The sequence below is a fragment of the Ranitomeya variabilis genome, chromosome 6 (assembly GCF_051348905.1).
Source record: "Ranitomeya variabilis isolate aRanVar5 chromosome 6, aRanVar5.hap1, whole genome shotgun sequence".
Taxonomy (NCBI): Eukaryota; Metazoa; Chordata; class Amphibia; order Anura; family Dendrobatidae; genus Ranitomeya; species Ranitomeya variabilis.
The window spans coordinates 571,820,882-571,845,162 of NC_135237.1; the positions used below are offsets into that span (position 1 = coordinate 571,820,882).

At 44.9% G+C, this 24,281-nt stretch overlaps 1 protein-coding gene across 1 annotated transcript in view; it reads right to left on the reverse strand.

Moving 5' to 3' along the window:
• The window catches only part of LOC143783132 (cytochrome P450 2C20-like), a 225,111-nt gene that overhangs the window by 78,156 nt on the left and 122,674 nt on the right, over positions 1-24,281 (reverse strand). Inside the window, exons 7-8 of the mRNA XM_077271429.1 lie at positions 19,489-19,630; positions 4,276-4,454 (exon numbers count right to left, since the gene is read on the reverse strand). Of these exons, the coding sequence (XP_077127544.1) occupies positions 4,276-4,454; positions 19,489-19,630 (321 nt within the window). The remainder of the gene's footprint in view (positions 1-4,275; positions 4,455-19,488; positions 19,631-24,281) is intronic.

The following is a 24,281-nucleotide window of genomic DNA, read 5'->3' on the forward strand; positions in this document are numbered from 1 at the left end:
GGAGACCCGGTACCGTGTACCCCTCGGCCCTGCGGCAGTGGGGGCGCTACATGCCCACAGTACATTCCCCCACACACAGTATGATGTCCCCACAGTACATTCCACACACACAGTATGATGTCCCCACAGTACATTCCCCCCACACAGTATGATGTCCCCACATTATTTACCCACACCCAGTAAGATGCTTCCACAGTCACCCTCATACATACAGTATGATGGCCCCACACAAGCATCCCAATCTTCTGTTTGTCTTGTGTCTTTCACAAGGTGACATTCTTCCACTTTCACAAAATATGAGAATGGAGGTATAATATGACTCTTAATTTTATGGTTTAATATTTAATTGTGTATGTAAAATGGGAACTGTACATTCAGCAAACTGCATAAATCAATAGCAGATTTGAATATTAGAAACCTCGTAGTGTATCTTATCAGCTAACGGAGAATGATCACCACAAACACAGCAGCTATCCAGGTTGTGCAATGAGTGGTAAATATAAAGTGCTGGCATTATAGAAATGAAAATTATTATTATAATTATTATTAAATAGGAGTAGTGGTGAAAATAATCATGATGAGTATCAAAAGAATATATAAAGAGAAATAACAGCGCCCCATAGATTATCATGGCTATAAAACACTAAGGCCGGCGTCACACTCAGCGTAGGGAAATACGGTCCGTTTTTTACTTGCGCAATATGTAGAAATGTTCCCTAAACAGTGGTCTGTATGTAATCCGCTGGCCAGGTGTGGCAGCGTTTTTTACGCATGTAAACCTCCGTATTTAATCCGTATGGCATCCGTACTGTGTTTTTTTCTCGCAACCTTCCAAAATGGACATTTAACGGTTTTCAGGCCTGAAATTAATTTAAATCATCATCAGCAACCTTATTTAAGGCCTCTAAAACAGGTGCCACCCTCCCATATGGCCATTTTGTTGCTGTGCTTCTGCTGGTGTGTTGGTGGCTCTTTGGCAACATGTCTGACCTGCTGCATTTCACCCCAACTGAGTGGGTGTTATATAACCGGGTGTTGTTACGTCGCTTTGGGCAGCCATACTCCGTGATAGTGGATCCACGGAGGAGGAGAAGAATGTGGGTACATCCGCTTTTGAGGCAACGCCTTACTAAAGGCCATTTTCACCAGCTGTATGCATCTCTGCGGACACATCCCGACCAATTTTTCCAGTACTTGTGGTTTACATAACTTCACCAGACTACACGAGTGCTCCTCAGCTGATAGTGCTGAGGCATGTTGCCCAATGTGAGTAGGCCTACACCACATGTTCTTCCTCAGCGTCGTCCCCTTTCTGGAATCAAAGTTTGGGATTTTTTCACAAATTATTTTCTTTCACCTCAGGGTGCTACTCCCTGGCAAGATAATGCTGTCTATATGTTGTGATTTGTTAGATAGATAGATAGATAGATAGATAGATAGATAGATAGATAGATAATAGATGATAGATAGATGGATAATAGATAGATAGATAGATAGATAGATAGATAGATAGATAGATAGATAGATAGATAGATAGATAGATAGATAGATAGATAGATAATAGATGATAGATAGATGGATAATAGATAGATAGATAGATAGATAGATAGATAGATAGATAGATAGATAGATAGATAGATAGATAATAGATGATAGATAGATGGATAATAGATAGATAGATAGATAGATAGATAGATAGATAGATAGATAGATAGATAGATAATAGATGGATAATAGATGGATAATAGATAGATAGATAGATAGATAGATAGATAGATAGATAGATAGATAGATAGATAGATAGATAATAGATGGATGATAGATAGATAGATAGATAGATAGATAGATAGATAGATAGATAATAGATGATAGATAGATGGATAATAGATAGATAGATAGATAATAGATGGATAATAGATGGATGATAGATAGATAGATAATAGATGGATAGATAGATAGATAGATAGATAGATAATAGATAGATAGATAGATAGATAGATAATAGATGGATAATAGATAGATAGATGGATAATAGATAGATGATAGATAGATAGATAGATAGATAGATAGATAGATAGATAGATGGATAATAGATAGATAGATAGATAGATAGATAGATAGATAATAGATAGATCGATAGATAGATAGATAGATAGATACTGTATACATACATCTGAAAAGTAAAAGTGATGTTACTTCACTGTGTGTGTTGAATTGATTTATTTAAGAGATGGTTAAGAATATAGTGATTGTGTATGGTGTATTAATGATTAGTACAACAAACATAATTTGGCTTTTTCTTTTTTATTTTAGCAATAGCCAAAATATTTTTTCAGAATACCATATTTGCTTCATATGGCTTTTGTGGCCATTTAAACTTGGCATAACAAAACTCAAAGATTAAAAAAGACAAGTGCTATCACAGCAGAATAATAAATCTGTGGCTTTACCACAAAAGCCGTGCGGCGTACTTCCGGGATGTGGCTTTTTCAGCTAATTAGCATGTCTAAGCTTCCTGATTGTGGGCTTGGCACATTTCCTGTCACCTGCAAAAGTATTGCGTATTTCTCCCAAGTCACACTGATGGTCCGTGTGTAATCCGTATTTTTCTCGCCCCATAGACTTTCATTGGCGGATTTTTTGCGCAAGACGCTGACAAACGCAGCATGCTGTGATTTTATCAGCCCGTAAAATACAGCTGAGAAATATACGGCAGATAGGAGCTGCCCCATAGAGAATCATTGGTCCGTGTACAATGCGGTGTTTTTGCACCTCTCCTACTTCCGTGTTATTCTCTAGTGTGACCCCGGCCTAAGGCTGTGTGCCCACGTTGCAGAAATGCTGCAGAAATGCCCATTTCCACAACTCCCTGCCGTGGATAAAACGCATGCAGAATTCGTATGCATTTTCCTGCAAAACACAAGCGTTTTAAAAGCGTTTTATGCTTGCAGAATGCTTGCGCTTTTCCAAGCGATTTGAAGCATCGCTTGGAAAAGTGATTGACAGGTTGGTCATAGTGCATAGTGTCTGACAAGTGTGACCAACTTTTTGCTATTGATGCTGCCTATGCAGCATCAATAGTAAAAGATAGAATGTTAAAAATAATAATTAAAAAAAAATATGTTTATTCTCACCTTTCAACGGCCCCGATCCCCTCAGAGGCGCTCCCGGTACGTTCCGTTCCCAGGGATGCTTTGCGCGAAGGACGTGAGGTGATTCACGCAATGCATCCCAGGGAACGGAACGTAACGGGAGCGCCTCTGAGAGGCAGGAGGACTCAGGGGCCATCAGAAGGTAAGGATATCCCTATTTTTTATTTTAATTCTTTTTTTTTACAGGGATATTGTACCTAGGGCCTTGAGAAGAGTCTTCTCTCCTCCAGACCCAGGTACCATCTGCACATGAAGCGCTCACTTCCCACATGGAGGGCATAGCCACATGCGTATAGTGAGTGTTTCAATGCAATCCTATGGCTGCGGAATCGCCGAGATTCCGCAGAAATAGTGAACATGCTGCGGATTTTACCACTATGCGATTCCGCAGCCGGAAAATCCACAGCATGGGCACAGCAACTGCAGAATCCCATAGGATTGCATGGGAGTTCATTTTTTTACATTTTTTAGTGTTTCCGCTGCAGCAAAAACGCATAAAAAACGCAATGTGGGCACACAACCTAAATATATTGAAAAGAACCTACAAAAATAGAGTGCATCGAGGAGGAGAATATAAAAAGTATATAAAAAAGTATAAAAGTTTATTGTAACAAGGACTTGAAAGACAAGTGTTAAAAATAGGGGAACCACTAGAGGGCGAAAAAACACTGCAGAGGCGATTAACATATAATACATTAATCTACAAGTGTAAATATAGAGAAACTGTCTGATCAGACGGTGTATGGACTGAGGGAAGACGACCAGCAAGAGGGACGTGTGCAAAGGATTCAGATGGGATCAATTACATAAACACAGAATCATAGGACACAGTCATCTTTACCCATATATCCCCCTGCTGGATGGCGCCAGCCCCAACACGCATGTCTGCTCCAGCCTTTATCACCAGAAACACTTAAATACAGCGTACAACCCTGGAGAAATGAGTGATATTTCTGAAATCTTATAGTACTGTAAAAAGCAGTTTTTAATTTGCATAAAAAATGCATCAAAATAACACAAAAATGCTGCATGTGAACATAGCCTTCCATCATTCTTCCAGAAAGGCAGAAACAACGTGTGAACTGGGGCCTAATAATTATGTAGTGAGGAAAATCTCCGGTACCTTTGGGATGGTGTAACCTCTGAACACGACGTCTTCAGTAATGGCATGGGTAAAAGAGGTGGGCGCCACGTCCAAAACTCTCATGATTTCATGGATGACGGCGTTTGTATACGGCATCTGGGCTTTGTCAGGGAGACACACGGACTTGGTTGTTTCATCGACCTCCTGCTGAACCTTAGCTGTAAGATAGAGCACATTCACTAAGCTCATTTCTATAAAACACCTTGTCCATGAACTCAGGGAGACGCAGGGACTTGGTTGTCTTTATCTCCTGCTGAACCTTAGCTGTAAGATAGAGCACATTCACTCAGCACATTTCTATAAAACACCTTGTCCATGAACTCGGGGAGACGCATGGACTTGGTTGTCTTCTCTATCTCCTGCTGAACCTTAGCTGTAAGATAGAGCTCATTCACTCAGCACATTTCTATAAAACACCTTGTCCATGAACTCAGGGAGACGCAGGGACTTGGTTGTCTTTATCTCCTGCTGAACCTTAGCTGTAAGATAGAGCACATTCACTCAGCACATTTCTATAAAACACCTTGTCCATGAACTCGGGGAGACGCATGGACTTGGTTGTCTTCTCTATCTCCTGCTGAACCTTAGCTGTAAGATAGAGCTCATTCACTCAGCACATTTCTATAAAACACCTTGTCCATGAACTCAGGGAGACGCAGGGACTTGGTTGTCTTCTCTATCTCCTGCTGAACCTTAGCTGTAAGATAGAGCACATTCACTAAGCTCATTTCTATAAAACACCTTGTCCATGAACTCAGGGAGACGCAGGGACTTGGTTGTCTTCTTTATCTCCTGCTGATCCTTAGCTGTGAGACAGGGCACAATCACTCAGCACATTTCTATAAAACACCTTGTCCATGAACTCTGGGAGACGCAGGGACTTGGTTGTCTTCTCTATCTCCTGCTGAACCTTAGCTGTGAGACAGAGCACATTCACTGAACACATTTCTACAAAAAAACCTTGACCATGAACTCGGGGAGACGCAGGGACTTGGTTGTCTCATCGATCTCCAGCTGAACCTTATCTTTGAGACAGGGCACAATCACTCAGCACATTTCTATAAAACACCTTGTCCATGAGCTTGGGGAGACACAGGGATTTGGTTGTCTTTATCTCCTGCTGATCCTTAGCTGTGAGCTCGGGAGTCCTGGCGGATTCTTTTAAATCTGAGGTTAGTGCTATCATACACCATCGGGATACATGTTATGAAATCGGGCCTCCTGATGAGCCAGAGGGGCGAAACGCGTTGAGTCGGTGTCTATGAGAGGTGGACAGCATGCTATATTAGGATGAGTACTCTATTCTGATCTGAAATTTTGATCTGGATTTATCAGTATACCTATGAGAATACCTCTATAGCATGGCATTTAAAGGGCATTAATCATCTGATGTGGTACACTAGTGTTCATATGAGTATCTGGACAATTTGGAATGCTAAAATATGCAAGATATAGGTGTCTATGACATCATACTGTGTACAACACTGATAACCATTGTGCTGCCTTTATCCAATTGCCGTCTTTTGCCTTCTCACATGTTCTCTATTGTTTTTATAGCACGGTGTGGGGATTTGTGGTCCTTATTTGTAGGAGTGATCTATCTATAGTTGTCAGGGGTACCTTTAGCAATTTATCTGGATAGAGGGACCCAATTGGACTATTAGGGTTTATCTAGGGACCCCAGGGCCAGCCATCATGGAGTGGGGGCACCATAACGTTTCCCCTAGGGCGCCAACCCCCGCAGATAGGCAGGCACCAGTTTAGCTATCATTGTAGAACACTCATCCCTATACCAAAGTTTCACTGTGTGATTTGTGTGTTTGGAATGACCACAGGTTGGTGGTATTTTAACTATTTAATAATAAAATTTATTTATATGGGGTATACATTCACTCAGCACATTTCAATAAAACACCTTGTCCATGAACTCAGGGAGATGCAGAGACTTGGTTGTCTTTATCTCCTGCTGAATTTCTATAAAACACCTTGTCCATGAACTCAGGGAGATGCAGAGACTTGGTTGTCTTTATCTCCTGCTGAATTTCTATAAAACACCTTGTCCACATTTCTATAAAACACATTTGGTTGAGAAAACAATGCTGCGATTGTGAACATTCACTTGAGAGACTCTCGATGTCAACTGGTGACCATTCATTACTAGGCAGTGGTGCCCACCTGGAGGCCAGAGAACTGGATGGTTGAAGCAGCTCGTGGCGCCTTTGACATTTAGGTTGGAGCCACAGGTTCAGCTGTTGGGATCTGCATAGGCATCAACCGAGATAGCAAAGCTCTCAGAGAGTTTTTTAATCTTGGCTGCTGTCTATGCAGAGTATAAAAGACATTGACAAACTCTCCTCCGCAACTTATAGGCAAAGGTTGCACTGTGCTCTTCCAGAGCTCCCGAGTCTCCTCTCACCCCTGAGATTTTGTGATAGCAGAGATGGAGACCTGGTGGGGGCCTGCCCTGAATTTTAAAAGTCAAAAATTTGTTATAGGCTTCTAATATATTTTAAGTCTTTTTATAACCCTGAAAAGAATTAGGACTAGGGTCAGTGATCGGATTAGGATTAAGGTTCAGAATAGGAGTAGCGTTAGGGATAGTGATGAGCAAATTTGTTCGGAAATCGATCGCAAACATAAATTCGGCACAAATATGGCACATTTGGATTTGTGATTGGAAACATGAGCAAAATTTTATAAAATCAGAAAAAATCTGTAATATTCGGTAAAAAGTGCGGGAAAATATTTGCGTTGCCACAAAAGTATTTTCAGCACTTTAGCAACTATAATGGTGGTGCATGATGAGGGTTTGGCACGTATTTGATGAGGGGAGGGGGTTTGCAGATTTCAGAGGCGTGGTGTTCTTGTAAACAGTAATTTTGTTTTCCTAACTCTATATATGCACATTGCAGCTAGTCTATCAGGGCACAGGAAACATCCACAATGTCCTGACACAACGGCTTGTGTCATTGGCTGCTGAAATCACACGTCCCTCCCAATAAAAAGAGCGGACATCTTGTTTTAGAGCCTTTTTGACACTATAACAGTGCAGAGAGGCTGCTCCTGACATTGGCACTGTTAGCAGCAAGATTTTAGTTAGTTAGCTAGGCGGTTGTATATCAGTCAGATAGTGTAGCTAGCTAGTGTTCAGTGTGGCTGTGAAATTGACCTTCCAACACTTTTTTTGCCATTACTAATATCCACAGACAAAGCCAGCAGGGCACATGTCCTACAAGTGTGTTGTGCACTGCTTCTATTGTGCTCCATGCATGAGTATATCACTATAAATCTTATTTTTTCACTAGCTAAATGTGAAACAGCCTGCTGTATCCCAACTTGTCATTTAGTGCTGTGGTGATACGAAACTGTCTGCTGACCTAATGCACATTAAAACAATATATAATTTTTTCTGTTGCAAAATGTTATACAGCCTGCTATCATTTTGTTGGGTTGAAATTAAGCTGTCGGCAGATCTCACGCACATAACCAAAAAATTTTTTCTGTTGCCAAACGTCATACAGTAGGGGACCTGACTTTCAAATTGTTTCTAGTATGTAGTGTGTTATAGGGGCCACAGAAAAATTCTTCTGTTATTAACGTCATACAGTAGGGGACATCTCACTTTCAAATTGTTTGTAACATATCTTCTTTGTCATACATGCCTCATCCATGCTCAAACAATGCTTTCTTCTGTGACTAACGCGATTCAGCCTGCCACATTTCACCTTGTAATTTACTGCTGCTGAAATTCAGCTGTTTGTAGAGCTGTTGCAGAGTTGAAAATATAATTTTTTAATCCTAATACTGTGCTCCTACCACACTATCTGAGCAACATGACTGGGAAAAAGGAAGGCCATGGTGGAAGGGGTATTATACTTGGTGTTCTATGTGTATGGGTGGTAGGTGGTAATGTTTGTGAAAGCACTAGTGAACCAACAATGTCATGTCCTATGCAAAGACAACTGACAGCTTCTGTTACTGGATGGGCTACTCCGCTACCTTTCTTTGCAAGACGCACAGTGGTAGGCCTTGTTGATGAGGCCCAGAAAGAGCATGTGCTCGAGTGGATGGCAAGCGCAGCTTCAATTGGCCTCTCCTCCTCTTCCTCTACCTCAACATCACACCCAGCACAGTCCACAGAGGCCGCACCCAAATTCCCCTTGCTTACCCCCACGTGCCAATTCTTCAACCATACAACTGATTGTACGGAACCACAGATAGGTGTTTCTGAAGAGCTGTTCACACATTCTATGCCATGGTCATCAGAATTGTACTCAAAAGTTTCACAGAGTCAAGAGGAGGAAATCTTTACCGATGCCCAAAATTTTTTAGCCTGGATCCGTGGCAGGACATTGTAGGGTCTGAGCAGTATCCTAACCCTCGTCATCAGACATTAACGCCCGGGGGTTGATCCTGTTGAGACTTAGAGATATCTGGATATCTGAGGCTCACGTGGACTGTACTGTGCTGTCAGGGCAGGAAGAGGAGGAGGGCAACTCCAAGGGCAAGGAATGTGATAACACAGAGGATGATGATGAGGTGTTAGCTCCCAGTTGATGTGAACATAGAGGCACACAGCTGAGTAGGTCATTTGAGGAGGAAGATACGTTGTGCTGTACGTTGCAGACATGTGATGCAGCCACGATGAGCAATGCATCCTCAGCCACAACTATGGCTGCGACCAGCAGTGTCCACAGGTCTGAAGAGGAGGCAAGGGTTGCCTAACCTGGGCCCTTTTTCACACTGCAAAGGATGAGTCAACTCAAGTAATCTGCCAACTTTGGAAAAAAACTGAGTAGAAGTAAAAAGTGCAATAACTTGACCACTCCATGTATGAACCTTCACATGTGCAATCAACATGCGTTACTCTGGGAATCCTACTGCACTAAAATGCGAACCAGAGGACCTCAACAACCATCAGCCATCCCTTCAATCGCATCTGCTGCTTCTTCCTTCTCCTGTGTTACCGTGCCAACTATTGAGATGCAGGTCTTCGACCGCAGAATCTCTGTTTTTTTACCCGGTCCAGTCACGATGACTGAGAACTTGCCGTCATCTGTAACGGAAGCAGACATGCCTGCTGTTTTTGACAGAGAACAAGCACACCACAACTTTCTCAATCCACCATAATATCTCCACCTGCACCTCTCTCACGGTCCAGCACTTTGTCCGGTTCACCATACTCCGCCCTCTCTCAGCACTGCAGACAGCCCACTGGGCACTGGATGACTCTGGTGGCTGTGGGGGCAGGCGCTGCTCCACAAGTCTTGGAATCCCCAAAGCTTACAGGACAAACCTCTACATTTAACACTGCCTCCACTGCTTCTGCCTCCTCTATCTCCTTCAGGGCCTCCACCTGCGCCCTCAACCTCTGGCTTAATGAGACACGCATTCCAACTGTGCCGAGCAAATCCCCACCACCTCCATACTGCACAGCCAGGGCTCACCACAATCAGGCAGTGTTAAAATAGATATCCCTTGGAGATTGCAGTCATACAGCTAAAGAGTTGTGGACACTCCTCGAGGCTGAGTTTGATCAATGACTGTCTCCGCTGAACCTGTATCCATGGAAGGCCATGTCCAATAATGGTGCGAATCTGGTGGCAGCCCTACGGCAAGGCAAAGTCACACATGTGCCTTACATGGCTCACGTCCTCAACCTGGTGGTACAGTGTTTTCTCCGCTACTATCCTGGCCTTGGTGAGCTGCTACAGAAAGCACGGAAGCTGTGTGCTAATTTCTGCCATTCGCATCGCTCAGGTCATCAACTTGCATCGATACAGAGCTCTTTGTCCATGCTAGTTAACAGGTTAATATGCGATTTGCTGACATAGTGGAATTCCACTCTGCACATTGTGAGGCAGTGACCCCTGGTGCAGCTGTGTATGCGCACGGAGGCATGTTGGGGCCATGGGATGGTGTGGCAGTCACAGGCGTATCTGTAATTATGATGGTGAAACAGTGACCGATAGGGTTGTAAATGGCCGGTATGTGTTGCAGAGGTCCTCTGCGCTGTAAGCCCAAAATAATATTGTTGTGCTAGGACTTGTAGTTCCCTGAGTTTTGCTTAGTTATGATAGGGGACTTAGAGGGTTAGTCAGAGAGATGGGAGGGAATGACTAACTACACATACACCGCCCACCGAGGGGAGATTACAAAGCATGGTAGTGAGGCGCAGAGCTCCGTCTCTGCTTGTAGTAGCGGGGATGTAGCAGCAGGTGCATCAGCCGACAGGCTGGACAGTGAGGGCGGCCAGGCGGTGGGCATACGGTCAGGCCACAATACTGTGGTGCACTCCTCAGTGAGAGGGGTTAGTCTCGGTGCCCCTGAATGCTGTTGCCGCTGATCAATTAGTTGAGAAGTGGCGGCAGTATGAGGGGGTTACCAGGGCTGGCAGTTCCGGTCCTCCCAAAGTCCTGTTCTGTGTTGGCACCGCTGATCAGTAAGATTGTGATATAAAGGATCAGCAGCACCTCACAGTGCCTAAGGATCAGCAGCGTCTGGCATCAGCAGTGAAGCAACGGAAACTACCAACTAATGATGCGGAGGGCACACATAAAACCTGGGTGAGGCCACCTCCAGTTCTGTGGAGGAGACTGAGCCCCTTGTGCCTGATGATGTGAAGGTCAAAATGTCACCCCCTGCTCTCACTAGTCCAGCAGGAGTGAATGTGTTGGTGGTGGATATGGATGATGAAAATTCTTTGTCTAGTGGTGTGGTTGCTGATTTGGTGGAGGGTGAGGGGGTTATGGAGGTGGGTAATAGTGATACTGTTGGTGTGGATGTGGTGGCTGGTCCTGTTGCCCCCCCCGGTGGTGGCAGCAGGTGTCAGAAATTATGCCACTGTCACCTCCGGGGAAGTAGGGTATCCTCCTCATCTCTGGGATCTGGGGATGGCATGTGTTATGAACTGGTGGCCTAGGAGCAGCATGAGACGTACTCTGGAGAAGGTGGTACCTGTACTGACCGCAGAATGTACCTATTACTCCCTAGACATCTCGACACAGCCGGAGGACTAATTACCCCTAGAGATAGAAAAGGGAAAACTATCTTGCCTCAGAGAAAATCCCCAAAGGATAGACAGCCCCCCACAAATATTGACTGTGAGAAGAGAGGGAAATAACATACGCAGACTGAAATCAGAATTTAGCAAAGGAGGCCACTTCTAGCTAAATAGAAAGGATAGGACAGAGTACTATGCGGTCAGTATTAAAACACTAGAAAATATCCACCACAGAAAATACAAAATCTCCCCATCTAACTAAAGGCATGGAGGGTATATCTGCATCTCCAGAGATACCAGCTTGGCTAAACAAATCCTTATACAGACCAATCTGGACAAGACAAAACATGGAAAATAACTAGAACGATCAGGCCCACAGCATGTGGACTGCAGAAAACAAAGCCAGCACTTATCTTTGTTGAAATGAACAGCAAGCAAGAGAGATCAGGCAGGGAAGTGAATCCTCTCTAGGAAACAATGGACAACTGGCACTAACTAAAGGGTCAAGCAAGACTAAATAGCCCAGTCAGAATTGCAATAAGTGGACACACCTGATGAATGCTGCGATCCAAAGACAGCAGCAATACCACTTATAACCACCGGAGGGAGCCCAACAGCAGAATTCACAACAGTACCCCCCCCTTGAGGAGGGGTCACCGAACCCTCCCCAGAGCCCCCAGGCCGATCAGGATGAGCCAAATGAAAGGCACGAACCAAATCGTCAGCATGAACCTCGGACGCAACAACCCAAGAATTATCCTCCTGGCCATAACCCTTCCATTTGACAAGATACTGAAGCCTCCGCCTCGAAAAACGAGAATCCAAAATCTTCTCAACCACATACTCCAACTCCCCATCAACCAACAGCGGGGCAGGAGGATCAACAGAGGGAACAACAGGCACCACATATTTCCGCAACAAAGATCTATGAAAAACATTATGGATGGAAAAAGAGGCCGGAAGGGCCAAACGAAAAGACACCGGATTGACAATCTCAGAAATCCTATAAGGACCAATAAACCGAGGCTTAAACTTAGGGGAAGAAACCTTCATAGGAACATGACGGGAAGACAACCAAACCAAATCCCCAACCCGAAGCCGGGAAGCAACACACCGACGACGGTTAGCAAAACGCTGAGCCTCTTCCTGAGACAACACCAAATTGTCCACAACATGAGCCCAAATCTGCTGCAACCTGTCAACCACAGAGTCCACCCCAGGACAATCAGAAGGCTCTACCTGCCCTGAAGAAAAACGAGGATGAAAACCAGAATTACAAAAGAAGGGTGAAACCAAGGTAGCAGAACTAGCCCGATTATTAAGGGCAAACTCGGCCAATGGCAAGAAAGCCACCCAATCGTCCTGATCAGCAGACACAAAGCATTTCAAATAAGTTTCCAAAGTCTGATTAGTTTGCTCGGTTTGGCCATTTGTCTGAGGATGAAACGCGGAAGAAAAAGACAAATCAATGCCCAGCCTAGCATAAAAGGCTGGCCAAAACCTAGAAACATAGTTACATAGTTACATACATAGTTATTAAGGTTGAAGGAAGACTTTAAGTCCATCTAGTTCAACCCATAGCCTAACATGCCCTAACATGATGACAAACTGAGAACCTCTGTCGGACACAATATTCTCCGGAATGCCATGCAAACGAACCACATGCTGAAAAAACAACGGAACCAAATCAGAAGAGGATGGCAATTTAGGCAAAGGTACCAAATGAACCATCTTAGAAAACCGGTCACAAACCACCCAGATAACCGACATCCTCTGGGAAACTGGAAGATCTGAAATAAAATCCATAGAAATATGCATCCAAGGCCTCTCAGGGACCGGCAAAGGCAAAAGCAAACCACTAGCGCGGAAACAGCAAGGCTTGGCCTGCGCACAAGTCCCACAGGACTGCACAAAAGAACGCACATCCCGTGACAAAGAAGGCCACCAAAAGGACCTACCAACCAAATCTCTGGTACCAAAAATCCCAGGATGGCCAGCCAACACAGAACATTGAACCTCAGAAATCACTTTACTAGTCCATCTGTCAGGAACAAACAGTTTCCCCACTGGACAGCGATCAGGTTTATCGGCCTGAAACTCCTGAAGAGCCCATCGTAAATCAAGGGAGATGGCAGAAAGAATCACCCCTTCCTTCAGAATGCCGACCGGCTCAAGGACCCCAGGAGAATCAGGCAAAAAGCTCCTAGAGAGGGCATCCGCCTTAACATTCTTAGAACCCGGAAGGTACGAGACCACAAAATCAAAACGGGAGAAAAACAGGGACCATCGGGCCTGTCTAGGATTCAGCCATCTGGCAGACTCGAGGTAAATCAGATTCTTATGATCAGTCAAGACCACAATACGGTGCTTGGCCCCCTCAAGCCAATGACGCCACTCCTCAAATGCCCACTTCATAGCCAACAACTCACGATTGCCGACATCATAATTGCGTTCCGCAGGCGAAAACTTTCGAGAAAAGAAGGCACACGGTTTCAACAAGGAACCATCAGAATTCCTCTGAGACAAAACGGCCCCTGCCCCAATCTCAGAAGCGTCAACCTCAACCTGAAATGGAAGGGAGACATCCGGCTGACGCAACACAGGGGCAGAAGTAAATCGGCGTTTAAGCTCCTGAAAGGCAGAAACAGCCGCAGAGGACCAATTCGCCACATCAGCGCCCTTCTTCGTCAAATCGGTCTGGGGTTTAACCACACTGGAGAAGTTGGCAATAAAGCGGCAATAAAAATTAGCAAAGCCCAAAAATTTCTGAAGGCTCTTCACAGAAGTGGGCTGGATCCAATCATGAATGGCTTGAACCGTAACCGGATCCATTTCTATAGATGAGGGAGAAAAAATGAAGCCCAAAAAAGAAACCTTCTGTACTCCAAAAAGGCACTTAGACCCCTTCACGAACAAAGCATTATCACGAAGGATCTGAAATACCATCCTGACTTGTTTCACATGAGACTCCCAATCATCTGAAAAAATCAAAATATCATCCAAATATACAATCATGAATTTATCAAGATAATTCCGAAATATATCATGCATGAAGGACTGAAACACAGATGGGGCATTAGAGAGCCCGAATGGCATCACAAGGTATTCAAAATGGCCTTCGGGCGTATTAAACGCAGTTTTCCATTCGTCACCCTGCTTAATACGAACAACATTATATGCCCCTCGAAGGTCAATCTTAGTAAACCAACTAGCCCCCTTAATCCTAGCAAACAAATCAGAAAGCAAAGGCAAAAGGTATTGGAATTTGACCGTGATCTTATTCAAGAGGCGATAATCAATACAGGGTCTCAAGGAGCCATCCTTCTTGGCAACAAAAAAAAACCTGCTCCCAATGGTGAAGAAGATGGCCGAATATGCCCCTTCTCCAAAGATTCCTTAACATAGCTCCGCATGGCGGTATGTTCTGGCACAGACAGGTTAAAAAGTCGGCCCTTAGGGAACTTACAACCTGGAATCAAGTCGATAGCACAATCACAATCCCTATGCGGTGGAAGGGAACTGGACTTGGGCTCATCAAATACATCCTGGAAATCTGACAAAGACTCAGGAATTTCAGAAGAGGGGGAGGAGGTAATTGACATAAAAGGAACGTCACCATGAACCCCCTGACAACCCCAACTAGTCACAGACATAGATTTCCAATCTAATACCGGATTATGCACCTGTAACCATGGGAAACCCAGCACAATAGCATCATGCAAATTATGCAACACCAGAAAACGACAATCTTCCTGATGAGCTGGCGCCATACACATGGTTAGCTGTGTCCAAAACTGAGGTTTATTTTTAGCCAGCGGTGTAGCATCAATGCCCCTCAAAGGAATAGGACTCTGCAAGGGCTGCAAAGGGAACCCACAACGTCTGGCAAATTCTAAGTCCATTAAGTTTAAAGCGGCGCCTGAATCCACAAATGCCATGACAGAAAATGACGATAATGAGCAGATCAGGGTCACAGATAACAGAAATTTAGGTTGTACAGTACTGATGGTAACAGAACTAGCAATTCTCTTAGTACGCTTAGGGCAATCAGAAATAACATGAGCAGAATCGCCACAGTAAAAACAACCCATTCTGACGTCTGAATCCTTGTCGTTCAGCTCTAGACACAATTCTATCACGCTGCATAGGCTCAGGACTCCACTCGGAAGACAACGCCACAGCGCGCACAACTCTGCGCTCGCGTAAGCGCCGATCAATCTGAATGGCCAGAGACATAGAATCACTCAGACCAGCAGGCGTGGGAAACCCCACCATAACATCTTTAACAGATTCCGAAAGACCCTTTCTGAAAATTGCAGCCAAGGCATCCTCATTCCACTTAGTCAGCACAGACCATTTTCTAAATTTCTGACAATATAATTCTGCCGCTTCTTGACCCTGAGACAGGGCCAACAAGGTCTTCTCAGCATGATCCACTGAATTAGGTTCATCATACAATAACCCTAGCGCTTGAAAAAAGGTGTCTACATTAAGCAAAGCAGGATTTCCAGCTTCCAGGGAGAACGCCCAATCCTGAGGGTCACCGCGCAGCAGAGAAATTACTATTTTAACCTGCTGGATGGGATCACCAGAGGAACGGGGTTTCAGAGCTAAAAACAGTTTACAGTTATTTTTAAAGTTCCAAAATTTGGACCTGTCCCCAAAAAACAAATCAGGAGTTGGAATTCTAGGCTCTAAAACCGGAGTCTGAACGATATAATCGGAAATACCCTGTACTCTAGCAGCAAGCTGGTCCACATGAGAAGCCAATCTCTGAACGTCCATACCAGCGCCAAACTCCTGAACCACCCAGAGGTAAAGAGGAAAGAAAAGGCACAACAGACTACAGAAAAAAAAATGGCTCAGCACTTTCCTTTCCTTCTTCTGAGATGCAATTAACTCATTGTTGGCCAGTTGTACTGTTATGAACTGGTGGCCTAGGAGCAGCATGAGACGTACTCTGGAGAAGGTGGTACCTGTACTGACCGCAGACCCTGAACTTAACACCGCAACTAGAAGTAGCCGTGGAATGTACCTATCACTCCCTAGACATCTCGACACAGCCATAGGACTAATTACCCCTAGAGATAGAAAAGGGAAAACTATCTTGCCTCAGAGAAAATCCCCAAAGGATAGACAGCCCCCCACAAATATTGACTGTGAGAAGAGAGGGAAATAACATATGCAGACTGAAATCAGAATTTAGCAAAGGAGGCCACTTCTAGCTAAATAGAAAGGATAGGACAGAGTACTATGCGGTCAGTATTAAAACACTAGAAAATATCCACCACAGAAAATACAAAATCTCCCCATCTAACTAAAGGCATGGAGGGTATATCTGCATCTCCAGAGATACCAGCTTGGCTAAACAAATCCTTATACAGACCAAGCTGGACAAGGCAAAACATGGAAAATAACTAGTACGATCAGGCCCACAGCATGTGGACTGCAGAAAACAAAGCCAGCACTTATCTTTGTTGAAATGAACAGCAAGCAAGAGAGACCAGGCAGGGAAGTGAATCCTCCAGGAAACAATGGACAACTGGCACTAACTAAAGGGTCAAGCAAGACTAAATAGCCCAGTCAGAATTGCAATAAGTGGACACACCTGATGAATGCTGCGATACAAAGACAGCAGCACTACCACTTATATCCACCGGAGGGAGCCCAAGAGCAGAATTCACAACAGGCATGTTTCAGTGGCATCTAATGGAGGCTCTAAAGAAGGGGAAGAGATCACTAATGGTAGAGGGTCGAGAGGTTGATCTATCCTTCTGGATAGAGGCATGGCCTCGCTGCCTTCCGAGAGCAAAGGGGGGGATGCAGTGTGGTCTCTCCCAACTGTCGGGCTAGGTAGTGTGCGTAGGAATGTGGTCTGTCTTCGGTGGAGGGGCAGTGATGTGTGTCCTCTAAGGTTGTGGAGCTGCTGCTTAGGATGGGCTTCAAGGTGATTGACATCTATGCCTTGATACATCCCTATGCCATGCCTGAGTTTGATGTCAGCTTTGCTCGGCTGGAGGGGCTTGAGCTCTTCTAGTCACACTATGAGTTGGCAAAAAATGAGCCCGGCTGGTGAGACTTTGCCGTTCAGGCGGTGTCTCGCCAAAACCAAGTCAAGAAAGTGACCATGATGACCTGTAATGAGTCGCTTTCTTGTTATTACATCATGACGTGGCTTAGCCATATGGAGAGGTGGAGGAAATGCCAAAGAAAAACCGTGATGAGTTTGGTATCTTGTCAGGGGCCTGGCACTTTTATGGTAAAACTTAAGAGTTCAGGTGGTACGGTTGCCCACATACTATCATTTGCCTTCCTGAGCAGGGATCGTACCCTGGTATCCTACCAGGGGCAACCAAAGCTCTGTCACAAGATGGCGACCCCACACACTTCAGTGCAAACTGCACTGTGCTATAATGTGCATTGTGTGGGGATACTGGCCATCTTGCTGCATCTTGTGTGGAGATTAGGTGCCATCTGTGTGGTGAGTTAGGTCACCCATTCAGCCGCTGTCCTCGCTCCTTCGCTAATGCAGTCATGACCCCGGTAGGAGAAAGCCATGAGGTTGATTTTGCTGGGTAAGGGACTAGCAAGAGGTGAGGAAGCTGAGGGGCTAAGGAGGAAAAGCAATAAAAAGACGCCTGCCCAGCTGAAGCGTCTAGACAAGCGCAGACAGGACAGAAAGTGTAAGGATTCCGGATGTTTCCATGGAGCCTGTTTTGCCCTAGTCCAAGATGGAGTCTGGTACTTCTCCCTGTCCTGGAACTTCCTGTCTGCTATGCTATTTAAGTCCATGTCTGGAGATCCTCCTTGCCTGAGTATTTTGTTGCTGTTTGCATCTGAGCTTCCTCCTGGCTTGCCTCTGGAGTTCCTGCTGCTGTTCGTTACTCGGTGCTTTGCCTCGTTACTCATGCCGGTCGCACTCTTGCTGCATATTACTGCTGGACGTGTTTGTATGAGCGGTCGCACCCCGCTTCTACGTTTGCTGACATTTCTGTTTTGGGCTGTCACTTTGTTACAATTGCAGGAAAGTCTCTGCTTGCTTATGTTCTACTTCTTTCTTTGTGAAATAGTTATTTGTCTCAGCTTTGGTCTCAGACTAGTTTTATCCCATATAATCAGATTTCATAGTACCCACATAATTGTTACTGGGAGCTGGGCGAGCTCCGTGCTACTGAGGCGGCCCTTGTCCTGGACGCTAGTTTTGCTACTGAAACCCTGAGAGATGATAAGTTGGATGAGGAGGTCAGGAGGATCCACAGGGAGGAAAATTCCACTTCCTCAGAATCCTACCATTATGAAAGTATGGATGAGGATAATAGGCAGTGGCTAGAAGACAAGCGTAAGCTCGGCACCAACAAGAAGAGAAAGAAGGGACATAAAACATCTTCTCCCACTCTGACCAAGGTACCTAAGGAAGGAAAAACTGACTCCTCTCTGGTTGGTCTTTCTAACCGGTTCCAAGCCCTTGAGAACATCTCTTCCTCTGAGGAAGAAGCAGAGGGTGAGATTCCGACTTCGGCGTAATATGCAGGAGTTGCCGAGTCTCCTTCGTCTAGGGATGTAAGGTCCTTGGAGGGAGGGACTGGCCCAGAGTCCAGAGATGAGGATGATAAAAAGAAAAAATGTGGGAATGGAAACCTCTATGGACATGAGGGGGAAGGATCCCTCCTCTGAGGCAGAGGATAAGGGGAGTGGGAAGAAGAAAGCCATCTAACTCAATCACCAATGATGGCGGTACCCACTCCGTTGAAGCTGGGGTCCATTAATGTCGCCAGCATAAAGTCAAATACAGCTAGATTTGCGGCCTTTGATTTTCACAGTTGGGTTGAAGCTGACATTTTCTGTTTTCAGGAGACCAGGCTGCTAAACAGATGTGTTAAAGGTTAAGAGGGAGTGGAGACTCAGGCCCTCCTATTGGTCTCTTGGGGCCGAGCCGTGTAGCGGAGTGGCAGTCCTTTTTACAGCGCCGGTGGAATGCTGACGGTTTATTGAGTTAGAAATGGGGAGGTGCCTGATGTTAGATGTCCTCATGAAGGGACAATTGAAAATTCTTTTTCAGTTTGATGAATCTCGTCACTCTGTATTATCTGCAATGTCAAAGTTCTGACGTGATTGCTTTCGCCCCTGACTATTATTTTACATTTCTTTATTTAGGACATGCTATAAAAGGCGTACTGTGTTATTCATACCTTGAACTTCTGGATAATGGGCTAATAGTACCATGCTGAACTTTAGGGAAGAAACCAAAGCCAGAGATCCTGTTCCTAAAAGTGCACTCATCATCTCGAGGAGACTCAAGTAACAGAAATCTGGATCCACCTCATTTTCCACCTAAGAAAGAGCAGGACATCAGTCACATATTCTATTTAATGTTAGCAACAGATTGGTTAGATTGTCTGTTCACAAGGTGGCTGACAACCTGCACAATGATGAGGGCAGATATGCAGTACAGACAGTTTTTTTTTATTGCACAGTGCTTGATGTAAATATGATACTTCCTACTGTTAGGCTCACCTGGAGAGGTGGATTCTCTAAACCTCTTGCCCAGCTGAGCACATGGCCCCCAGGCATTGATGCAACAAACAGGAAGGCACATGGGCAGCGAGAACTTGGCACACAGAGCATTGAAGTTGAACGCAGCAGGAATGAATGTAATTTGTGATTAATCTATCCTCAATGGACAAAGTTACACATCGATGTACACCACCAGTAGGTTATGAATACAATACAGAAAAACAAAAAAAGATAATGTGTAACTAAAATGTAACTTTTATTCCATGTATATTAAAATGGTGTGTGTAAAACTGCTGTACATACACCCAATACGGATGTATATTGGGTCACAAAAATAATTTGTAGGGTGACCCACTAATTCCTATAGATGAAAGGATATGGGAGATGTATAAGCAGTCAAAGAGATTATGACTGTTGTCCCCATAAATTAACAGTCAAACTAATCCACTAACAATTGTATCAGGATCATTGGAGGCAGATAAGATATACTTTTGAGTGATGATTGACAATTTATACAGTACATGCCCTGAAGAATCTTAAACATATAATTTGCAAAGATGTAACCACATTTAAAACAGTGCAGCGCTCATTAATTTGAGCCTGCAACCAAGCAGCTACCAATTGAGAGACCACCCTGGGCTCGTATGTTAAAGTTAATAGAGGGTGTAGTGCAGCGGTAGCACCGTGTGCAGTGATGAGGCAGTGACTCAGCAAAGTTCCAATACAAAAGTCTCTTTAATGTTCAACTCACAAAATCACAGCACACGATATCCTCCGGATCGCAACCCAGAACCATATCCTCTGGATTACAGTCACTAAACATGCCAGTCCACCTCCTCTGACCAATTACTGTGGGCGACTGCACCATTATACACGTTATGGGTGCCAGGAGTCTCAGCTCCCCTGGCTGCTTGGCTCCGCTTGCCTGTTTTGCCTCAAACAGGAGCTCTGCAGAGTCCACTGCTTTGCCCTCTAGCATACACCAGACTGACACTGAGTCTGACCCTGACACACCCAAACCCTATACTGCAGAGTTTTTATCTAGCAACCTGTGGCTTTCAGCCACCTGGAAAACCCAGCCCGAGATGAAATGGACTGCATCACTACCATCTGTAGTCTGTTTCAATACACTAAAGCCCAGAGCAGGTTTTCCCTAAATCTGCCTTGGACAACCAGAATTTCCAAGAACTATACTCACTTTAGTCAGCATTGCAACCACAGCTACGCCTGTGACTGCAATGCCCTCTCATTGCCTCAATACACCACCGTACAGTGACCCTCACATGTAAAAACAGCCACTGCCTCACAAGGGTAATATCATCCATCTAAGGGCCCTTAGAAAAAGCCGGTATACCAGCGAAATGCACATCGAGACACATGTCTTATAGTTAGAAATATGTGAGGTTGTCGGGGTCATCAATACCAACATATGAGGCAGATCGTAGCAATTGAGCGATAACATAGTTCGCACCTGGTCACAGCGGAGACTTTACGCAGTACACAGCGTGTGTCTATCCCTGCTGTTAGCACTCCACGTGTCATGGCATGTATGGGGAGAGATCGCACCTGATACTCTGAGCGGTATATACACACTACCGCTGCCGCAGCACAGTATTATCGGTAGCTGCTTTCAGGTACTGCTTTGTGCACAGTAAAACCGACTTAATTTCTGGGGACAATCCCATAATGGGATGATATTGCCCTCTGTTAACTTTAACATACCAGCCCAGGGCGTCTAATCCCATAATGGGATGATATTGCCCTCTGTTAACTTTAACATACCAGCCCAGGGCATCTAATCCCATAATGGGATGATATTGCCCTCTGTTAACTTTAACATACCAGCCCAGGGCGGTCTCTCAATTGGTAGCTTCTTTATTGCAGGCTCAATATAATGAGCGCTGCACTGTTTTAAATGCGGTTACATCTTTTGCAATTATATGTTTCTTCAGTGCATGTACAAATTGTCAATCAGCACTCAAAATTACCGTATTTTGCAGTTTATAAGACGCACTGGATTATAACACCCCCCCCCCAAATTTAGAAGAGAAAAATAGGATTTTTTTTTTTATAAAATGGTAATTCTTCTTATGATCCATGCGTCTTGGTCAATGCGACCCTGGGACCCTGCTGCACCGCGGCTGGTATGGTATATTCACATTATTAGACACACCCCCATTTCCCAAAAAAATTTTGGGGAAAAAAACAGTCTTATAATCTGAAAAAAACGGTTTATCTGCCTCCAATGATCCTGATACAATTGTTGGTGGCCTAGTTTGAATGTTAATTTATGGGGACAACAGTCATAATGTCTTTGACTGCTTATACATCTCCCATATCCTTTTATGTATAGGAATTAGTGGGTCACCCTACAAATTATGTTTGTGACCCAATATAATAGAGGGCAGCGGACCCAAGGGAAAGAAGAGGAGACCTGGATACCCGGGACAGAGGTGTAACAGGAACGCTCTCTTAGAGCCTTCCCAGACGAGTCTTTGAGCAAAGATTGTTACACACCAGTTTCAGATCCATTCTGTGCTTCCCTGACCCCGGTCCGCTTGACTGTATTTTGCTTCACCTTGGGCTTTGCAGATGGCCTGGAATGATCCCATGTGAGCATTTGCCCGGGCCTATATAAGGATCAAAAAGACACACACCTGTGCCTTGGTATCAATAATTCAGTGCTACTAAGACTGTGAGTTTCTCAGTACAGCTTGATCTGCTTTGCTCCCTGTCTGTGGTCTCTTGGATGTCTCCTGGCTACCTGCGGTTTCCAGCATTCCAGCTGCTTGCCTGCTGTTTCCTTGATGTCTCCTGGCTGCGTGAAGTTTCCAGCATCCCATTTGCTTGTCTGTGGCCTCCTGGACATTTTCAACCAGCCTGCGGTTTCCAGAATCCAAGCTGCCTATCCCCGGTCTCCTGCCTGCAGATTCCAGTATCCCAGCTGTGTATCTGTGATCTCCTGGACGTCTCCCACCTGCTTGCGGGTTCCAGTATCCCAGCTATCTCTGTCCTGCATGCCTCACCCATTTGCTGTACCGGCGTCTGAGATCTGTGTTCCCAACCAGGGCTTAGAAGATCCATCTCACCTCGTGAGTCTAAAAAAGATTGGAGCATTTATATCCTTTTTTGACACCCAACATTTTTCCTCAGGACCATATCCCTTCCAGTCTATTATGTAGAAGAGATTACTACAAACCTTTTTACAGTCTATAATTTCATTTATTTCATACTACGTGTCTGGATCAGAGGCAGAAGCAGAAACAGTCTTGACTGTAGGAGAGAAGCAATTGAGAACCAGAGGACGTAGTAGAGAAACATGAAAAGCATTAGGAATTTTTGGAATAGGAGGTAGTTTAAGTGAGAATGTGACCGGGTTTATCTATGTATATAATTGCCTTGTAATGTTTTCATTTCCTGTTCTGTCCAGATGTCACCGTATCCCAGAATTTCAAGAGGAGGAAGTTCATCGACCGCCATATTGGGACATCCAAGTGATGGGTGTCTCAATATGGAAACTGTTGCTGGTACCATCCTATTGCGCGGTACCACCAGCGGAACACCGTCGCACCACACACACTCTATACGCCATACGCACCACACACACACACATTCACAATCACATTCACACTCTCACACTCACACTCTACACCGTACGCACCACACACACTCAAACACACACACACTCACATTCACACTCTATACGCCATACGCACCACACACTCTCACACTCACACACACTCACAAACACACACTCACATTCATACTCACACACACACACACACACACAGACACTACGCCGTACGCACCACACACACTCAAACACACACACACACTCACATTCACACTCTATACGCCATACACACCACACACTCTCACACTCACACACACTCACAAACACACACTCACATTCATACTCACACACACACTCACAATCACACTCACACACACACACAGACACTCTACGCCGTATGCACCACACACACTCAAACACACACACACTCTCACATTCACACTCTATATGCCATACGCACCTCACACTCTCACACTCACAAACACACACTCACACATATACTCACATTCATACTCACACACACACTCACTCACATTCACACTCACACACACACTCTATATGCCGTACGTACCACACACACTCACATTCACACTGTCACACTCACACACACTCGCAGCCTCTCGCATGGTACCACCAGTGGAACACCGTCGCGAACACGCCCCCGCCGGGATCAGCCGAATGATTCACTGACTGCTGCTATCTTTGTACAGGAGGAGCGCTTACAGTTTTAATGTGACCGCCGCTGTCTGCAAAAGATGGCAGCGGTCTGATTAACTGCGCCTGTGTGAATTCCGCGCAGGCGCAGTGAATCATTCGGCTGATCCTGGCGGCAGATGCGCGACGTGCCTACAGGCAGAGGAAGCTGGTCACATTAAAGGGGTTTTCCCACGAATG